We start from the raw sequence: 8,384 nt of genomic DNA on the forward strand, positions 1-8,384 counted from the left end.
CACAGAAACAGATGACCTTTACATCCTCTGCCATCTAGGCAGGGAACTTTTTACTTTTAATGTGTTAATTTTGAGTCAAAGTGTGTTTTTTTTGTCCAATAGTTTTCTTGCTTTTCGTTTTTAGGGACCAACTGGACCAGCAGGTGAACAAGGACGTCGTGGAAAGAATGGAGCTAAGGGAGACAAGGGCTGGCCAGGGCGACCTGGTGGCCAAGGATTGCCTGGACCTCAGGTAAACTCCTTGTTTTTTTTTCATTCTACAACAAATATGGTCTTGTTTCTTTTAAAACAAATGGAATCTGTTCTTTTTTTGGTTAATCTGTTTTTACATTTATGGTTTACCTATTAATTTTATACATAATAATTGGATCTATTCTGCTCTGTTTTTTTTTATCTGATAGGGATCAAATGGTGAAGCTGGAACACCTGGACCTGCCGGACCACCTGGCCCTCCTGTAAGAAATTACTCTTGTATCTAATTACTTACATGCATAGATATAGTGGACATTTAATAGGTTTAATTTGGCTTTAGGTTAAAACTGGTATTTTCTGTTCTCTTCTTGTCGCTTTATGATAGGTCAACATTTTTTTTTTTTTTTGCAGGGATCAAGTGGACAAAGAGGTTTACCTGGCCGCAACGGAGAAAGTGGACCCGCTGGACGCCCAGGCAGTCCTGTAAGAACAATTTTATCATAATTGTTTATTATTAAAACATTGATGCATCAATTGAATATTATCAAGATGTAAAGTTTATTTCATTAGATAATTAGAAATCAATTAATACCTATCTTTTGTGATCTGTTTTTCTTTAATACGAACATGTCAAGGTTATTTCATTAGTTTAATTAGAAATCAATTTTGTAATCAGATTTTCATTAGTTGATCTTTAGAATTTCAAATTGGAAACTTTCTTAATATTGATACTAAATATTTTGATTGTGAATCAATTGATATATGCAGTAGTTAAACTGAAATTCATTTGTAGTTTGATGGCAAATCAGTTGATACTTCTTTTTACTAGTATGATTGGGATTCATTTGATACTAAGATTTAGTAGCAGGGCCACTTCACAGAAAGCAGTTCATACTGTTATAGAAAAAAACATAATTTATTGACAAGTCTTAATTCTATAATAGTAACCAGTTTTTCAGTAGTTGGGATTACGGTAGAAGGCAGTTTATATTTTATAGAAAAAAATGCTATCAGCAGAATAGAAGATGTATTTTTTTTTTACTATTAACAAAATTTGTAAATACTGCATTTTTAGTTTGCATTTTTGAATTTAAAAAAATTAGTTCTTTCTTTTATTCATAATAATTTTATGTAGTATTAAAATTTTATGCATTACTTTAAAAACCAATTTTTTTTTTTGTCTGAACTTGTCTTGTTATTGATTCTGACATTCAGGGAGCTCGTGGACCAGCTGGTGATGATGGACAACAAGTAAGTTTCTGTTTTTGTGTGTCTTTGAACGTACTTATAACTAAAGCTTATGATTCAAAGTTTTTTTTTTTTTTTTTTTTTTTTGTTTCACTTGATTTAAGCTGATTTAAGTCGATTTAAGCTGATGCTTTTAACTATTTGATTATGAAGTTTTATAATTTTTTAAAAACTATTTGTCTTTGCTTACAAATGTTGTAAAACAAAGAATAATCTCATGGATTGACTGTTTTTATTAAAATCTTTTTAACTTTTAAATGAAGGACTTTTTTTTTTTAAACATTTGGACTAAGAGATTACATTTTTTTCAATATAGCTGTACATTTTTTTTTCAGGGACCACCTGGTCAACCAGGCCCACCTGGACCACCAGGCCCACCTGTAAGTTTATATTCAGTTTTATGTTGACTATATTGTCTTGAAGCTTTAGGCAATTTTGCAACACAGCATTGGCGTGATTTTTTTTTCACCCGATTCGCAAATGAGGTTTGGGACAGTCCTGAGAAATTTGATGAAACTTATTTAAAAACCTGTGCACAACCTTTAATGTAGATATTTGAAATATGACTTATTTCTCCCACACCCATTCTCGGATTAATTTGGAACTTCACACATTTCTTTATTGAACCTAACAAAACATGAATCTACACAAAAAAATTACCAGTTAGTCAATTAATTACTGGTAATTAATTATTTTGTTTAATACCAACAAGGGAAATTCTTCAGTATTAAGTGATATTGCTAAGTATGTGGTGTTTTGTCCCCTTAGATAATTGTGCAAGTTGTTTTTCCCATACCTATTCTCTGATCAAGTTGAAACTTTCCACAATTATTTATTGGACCTAACAAAACGTGAATCACTTTAAAAATTAACCAATTAGTGAATTGATTATTGGTAATGAATTATTTATTTTGTTATGAAAAAGGACATAAATTCTACATTATTGAGATATAGTTGTAAATGTGTAATTCTTCCCCTTAGATAACTTTTTTTTTTTTTAAAGTATTTTTACATTTTGCTTTTTGTGAATTGTTGTTGTGCTGATACTTGAGAAAGAGTGAATGTAATTTCCATCTAGGATCACTAAAGCAGTCTTAGTCTTATCCTAGTAATATTCTGAAAGCCTCAGCTTTGTTTATCATCTGTTCCACATTATTTATATCCAAGCTTAAGTCCACTTTACCCTTCAACTTAGTTATGAAAGAATTAAATTAAAAAAATTGATAGTTGTAACACTTGTGTATGTGTGTTTTTTTACAGTGTTTCTAGGGTTAGATCTAATGGCACTAACACTCTAGCATAACGCTAGAATCTGTGTAATGTGAATTCTCTTGTCTATTTATTCACCCCTTGGACTTTTGTGATATTTCTTTTAGCTCTGTCACAAGATTTTATTGGGTTCTGGAATGTGTGCTTAAACAAATTGTGTTTTTATTAGCGATAAGTGACATGTTGTGCGAAAGAAATACTTTGATCTCTCTCCTCTTATTTGAATATGTGACTAAAGGGACCAAATCTATTAGTGATATTATGCTAAGCAAAATAATTGCTTAAATATCTTAAATTGACAAATGAATGAATTGAGCAAGAAAAAAGCTTCATATATAAAATATTTCTCACAAAAATGATGAAGAAATAGTTATTTTAAATTCATGTGCATTCTACTTCTTTTTTTCCCTTTCATCAGGGCTACACTACTGGATTTTCACCACCCACCTACAACGGCAAGGGTAATGATCCTTACTTGCAATATGACCAGCCCTATGAGGTACGTAATTTGCTTTGAATTGACATGAAACATTTTACTAATACACCAGTATTTAACAGTCCTGGCGTTTGAATAGCCAGCACATTGTGGCGAATATTTGAATAATGACCTTAAGTCTGATTTGGATTGATAAGTTTTAGACGTTCCTTCACGGCCAGCACAAACTGAGTGATAAAGCGTTTGGCCGGGGGCCCCAGGTTTGAATCCTGGTGAAGACTGGGATTTTTAATTTCGGGAACTTTGGGCGCCTCTGAGTTCACCCAGCTCTAATTGGTACGTGACTTTAGTTGGGGAAAAGTAAAGGCGGTTGGTCGTTGTGTAGGACACAGAAACAGATGACCTTTACATCATCTGTCCTATAGCCCACAAGGTCTGAAAGGGGAACTTTACTTTTACTTTAGGACGAACTCTTGTAGGACAGCAGGAGATAACAGTGGGCAGGGTTTGAGCTTGGGACCATCTTGATGACAGTCTGAAGAGAATGCCACATGACCACGCTGCCGTTAAGTGTGTTGGCAGAAAAGGTATATGTATAAATATAGTTGCTCCTTCGTGATCGAAGATGAGCACATTTCTCATATCCTATGAACTCAAAGATGACTGTAAAGTCCAATCCTCACATACGTTGCATGGGTAGGTTAGGTCAGTTGCAGGTAGGCCTGCTTCTTCTCTCAGCTTTTTGTTGGTTCGGTGCTCTTTCACCCTGACCACTCTTCTTATCAAGTCTCGAGACTCTAGAGACTCACAGCTTCCGGCCATGAGGAGCGATTGAGAGCCAGTGCTTCCCGGCTGTGAATGTCAATATCACACTCCTTGAAGGAGCTCTTGAGAGTGTCTTTATAGCGCTTGTATTGACACCCCCCCCCCGGGAGTATCCCTGCACACATCTGCTGAGTCAAGGGTCTTTGATTACAATTGCTGGTGGATGCTTGGATTTCAAGGTGTCAAATCCTCTGAGCCCCAATAAATACCCCATGAGATATGTTGGTCAAGGAAGTGTTAGTTTATCATTGAGCTGGTCAAATAAAAATTTTTTTTTTAGCCATTGACCACCGGAATAGGAAGACTTTTAATTCCTTTTTCAACTGTCCTTCAACTTTCAGAGAAAACTTAAATTTGAAATTATTTGTATGATATGACCATAATTATGACCAAGATCTGTCATCTTGTTGACAACTCCATCTCCAGGATACTGAATCTGCTTATGAAGGTTTGAACTTTGCCAAAGAAGCCCTTAGCAGAGTGTACAGGCCCTCTGGCAAGAGGACATCACCCGGACGTACTTGCAGGGATATCATCCAACACAACCCAGACTTTAAGAGCGGTAAATAGTTCTTCATTCTTTAACTTCTTGATAGATCTCACAACATTCTCTGTGGCATAATTTTAATATTTGTTGTAAGTAGCTTTCCTAAATTATGGGTTACTCTGTGCTGTATTAAGTGAAGTGAGCTATGTTTTGGTCTTTAAAGCTTTTGCATTCGTTTTATTCCACTATTTTTATTATTAGTCTTTATAGAAGGTCTAAACACTGACATGCGACGCTGCAACATGTGGGCAGTTCAGACCAAGCTCATAGCCAAGTCACATATCTGACATCATGAACTGGGAGGTGGCAATGAGCTATTGGTCTAAACTGTTCACAGGTTTGCAACATCCCAGGTCAGTGTTCAGGTCTTCTATGACAATTTGTCTCCCATAAACAGTATGGCATTTTCTATGTTTGTTTTCTGGGTATTGCTAGGAATAAAAATATGTTTCCCCTGTCACCAATTTAAAGTTTGAAAAAGGATACTCTAATTTTTATACTCATTGTCTAGCTGGGGGTATTGGTCTCAGGGGGTAGTAAATCAAAATTAACCTTGCGATTTTTTTATTTAACATTACAAGAATAAACAAAACAATTTGTGTTTTTTTGTGGTGCCGATATTAAAAGACGTAAAGTGAAAGACAAATCTGTGATTGAAACTTACAAGCTAGTACTGCAATAGTCTTCAAAATTATTTTGATTGCTCCTTACTATTAGCTAAACGTTATTGTGAACTGATATTTGACTTCTCTGTTGTAGGTGAATACTGGATTGATCCTAATGAAGGCTCAGCTTTGGATGCCATCTTAGTCTACTGTGACTTTGAAACTGAGGAGAGCTGCATCAATGCTGAAACTAAAGAGGTCTGTGCTCTCATTGTTTCTTTAGAGAGTCTACAGGTTTTAGATGAAAAAGATGGCCTAAGTATTTTTTTTGGTCTAAATTAGCTGGGTTTATTTTTCTGTTACTGAAATGTTATTTTGTGGAGAGCCTAGATAAGGATAGTGGGTTAGCATCTCTTTATCTAGGTTTATTTTCTTTACAGTTCCAACAAGAGAGATGGACTAAGAATGTCAAGTCTGGTCAGTACTTCATGGAGGAAGTCAACAATGGCAAAGAAGTAAGCTAACCAGGATTTTTTTTTCCAAATTATATTGCAAAGTTTTTAAAAAAGAAAGACATTATATACATTTAAGAGACCAAAAATATTTTTTTTTGTGAAATTTCAAAGTGAATAGCAAACATTTTTTCAATATTTCTGCCATTTATTCTAAAGTGATGTCAGTTTGATTAAACTATTTGATTTACCTCCCCTGCCAGTTTGAGTACCAAGCCAACACCCAGCAAGTCAAGTTCCTACAACTCTTGTCCACTGGGGCCCGCCAGACTCTTATCTACAACTGCCTGAACTCAAGCCCCAGTGGAGCCAGATTCACTACCAGCACAGGAGAGGAGATTGACTCATCTCTTAGGAAGTACCAGAAGTCTACCTTCATTGATATTTATGATGAATGCGTAAGTGGTCTTTCTGTTATGTGGTCCTTTTGTTACGAGGTCTCTCTGTTATGTGGTCCTTTTGTTACGAGGGCTCTCTGTTATGTTATTTATTTGTTAACCATTGCATGTCTTAAAACATTTTTAAAATTTTGTCTTCTATTGATCAAGAGTGAGCCCCTAATAATAATATATTTTTTTTGTTTGAACATAATAAATTGATATCAAATTTAAGGTGAAAAAGTTCTGATGAAGCCAAATTTGGCATCTTTGGTCTTGAAAGATAATTGATGCACTCAGATAAATCAGTGGTGTTGATTGTTTAACCTTATATTGGGCAGAATCAGCTGCACATATTTTGCCACATATCATACATGAGGATGCCATGTGTTATAGGGCTATCAACTTGGGCTTTCTTACTGTACCTCTTTGTCTAATGTCACCTCTTTTGCCCTCGCTGTTATTGTAATAATAAATGTATGAAGAATACAAATATAAATGAATATTTTATTTGCACCAAAAATTATTTTAAAGAAAGTATTTCACTACATAAACTATTAAGTATGTTAAGAGTCTCTTATATCTATAACAAAGATCAAAGAAAATATTTCATTAAATAAGCTATTGAGTATGATACAGTCTTTTTAAATTCTAACAAAGATTTGAAACTAGGTTTTTTTTAGATCATCTATCTGCATCTTTTATCTCAGTAACAAAGCAAGTATTTCATTAAATAAGCTATTGAGTATGATACAGTCTCTTTAAATTCTAACAAAGATTTGAAACTAGTTTTTTTTTTAGATCATCTATCACAGTACTAATCAGCATTCATTATATCAATGCTGTAGTGAGTTTGTTCCTTCTTCATGTGTCTGAGTTGATCTAAACATCTCTCTCTCTCTCCTATTCCAGAACAAGGACAACCAATGGCACACTGCCACCTTTAGCATCAGAACCAACAAGACCGAGATTTTGCCACTCACCGACATCCTTCTCTTTGACATTGGCAAGGAGAACCAGCAGTTCGGTATACAAGTTGGAAACGTCTGCTTTAGTTAGTCAGCTCATTATCCAATCTCATTTTTTTTTTTTTTAAATTGCCATTTTCATCAACTTTAAATCAATTTCTTGGATAATTTTTTTTTTTTTCGCATTGAAAATAAACGGCAGACATCCGGATGGAAGCAGTTGAAACTTGATGTTTTAGAAAAAAAAATTGTTTCAACTAAATTCTTTTTTTTTTTTGTCCTGTGCAATTATTTTTTCAAATATACTTTTTTAAAGATATTTCTAACGCAATATTTTAAAACCATTTTGACTTGTGCCTTATCATACTCCGTCCATCATTTCTATATTTGTTTCATGCCCTGCATTTTAAATAAATGTTTTTTTAATTACGATTTTTTTTTTGTTTCGTTTTTTTAACATTTCCTGGTACCGGTAATAAAAAAACAACAAATATTTTAGAGTAATACAAAGAAAATGGTAATTAAATTGTGATAAAGATCCAACACATTTACGTTTTCAGGAAATGCAATTTTTAGTTTTTATAAAACAACTTTAAGTTGACATCTTTTTTTATTCTTCATCTGGATAAATTTTGTTGCTGTTAAAAAAAGAAAATTGTTATTTTAAAATTTGTTAACTATTTTTTTTATCATCACTAAAATGTTTCAAACAAATTGTTTATTTGTTATACCAATGTTTGCAGCACGATTTTGAATGAATGAAGAGCAAATGGATTTGTTTTGTGTTATTTTGCCAGTATTACTTTTGATATATCTTTTACCATTTAAACATAAGAATAAAACTACTAGTACTTAGCTAAAGAGGTAAGAGCCTTTTATTTTAACTCAGGCTTCTCGAAACATCTGTTTAGCTTGCTGTGTGTTGCCTTTTGGCATCATTCTTTGAATTATTGCCCTTGAAAGAAACTGCTTTGTAGACTAGATACCAAACAAGTTGCCATTCCATCTTAACTAATCTGCTGCCAACTGTGATCTTTTTTTAACCATCAAAAAAAAAAATCTTACTTTGCAGTTGTAACACCTTAATGCAAACTTCAACCCACACAGTTTGCATGTTGAGGGTGTGTCAAAGAATTTACAGCAGCAAAACAGAATGCGTTTCTGAAGCTTGTTTTTAATAACTGATGCTTTCTTACTTTCAATAACAATTTTTTTTGTTCCTTCAAGATTTTTGATGAATGTTTTATAACTGTAATTCAAAATCTTGAGTCATCTTTCCCTTGACAACATGCTCATTTTCCAGTACATGGGTTTTAAAAAACAACAATTCAGCATTGGAAACATCAGTCACCACTATTTGAGATAGATCAATAAAAACTGGAATTCTTTTATTATTTGTTTTGTT

The 8,384-nt window shown here is 33.5% G+C and overlaps 1 protein-coding gene across 2 annotated transcripts in view; it reads left to right on the forward strand.

The window, feature by feature from the left end:
• The window catches only part of LOC106054960 (collagen alpha-1(I) chain-like), a 40,998-nt gene extending 32,628 nt beyond the window's left edge, over nucleotides 1-8,370 (forward strand). For both annotated transcript variants that reach the window (XM_056004745.1, XM_056004746.1), the window contains 11 exons: nucleotides 125-232; nucleotides 402-455; nucleotides 604-675; nucleotides 1,408-1,443; nucleotides 1,776-1,820; nucleotides 3,128-3,208; nucleotides 4,397-4,532; nucleotides 5,277-5,380; nucleotides 5,563-5,637; nucleotides 5,838-6,032; nucleotides 6,924-8,370. In XM_056004745.1, the coding sequence (XP_055860720.1) occupies nucleotides 125-232; nucleotides 402-455; nucleotides 604-675; nucleotides 1,408-1,443; nucleotides 1,776-1,820; nucleotides 3,128-3,208; nucleotides 4,397-4,532; nucleotides 5,277-5,380; nucleotides 5,563-5,637; nucleotides 5,838-6,032; nucleotides 6,924-7,070 (1,053 nt within the window). In that variant the 3' untranslated portion in view covers nucleotides 7,071-8,370. The remainder of the gene's footprint in view (nucleotides 1-124; nucleotides 233-401; nucleotides 456-603; nucleotides 676-1,407; nucleotides 1,444-1,775; nucleotides 1,821-3,127; nucleotides 3,209-4,396; nucleotides 4,533-5,276; nucleotides 5,381-5,562; nucleotides 5,638-5,837; nucleotides 6,033-6,923) is intronic.
• Nucleotides 8,371-8,384: the final 14 nt, after the last annotated feature.

Source organism: Biomphalaria glabrata, chromosome 11 (assembly GCF_947242115.1).
Source record: "Biomphalaria glabrata chromosome 11, xgBioGlab47.1, whole genome shotgun sequence".
Taxonomy (NCBI): Eukaryota; Metazoa; Mollusca; class Gastropoda; family Planorbidae; genus Biomphalaria; species Biomphalaria glabrata.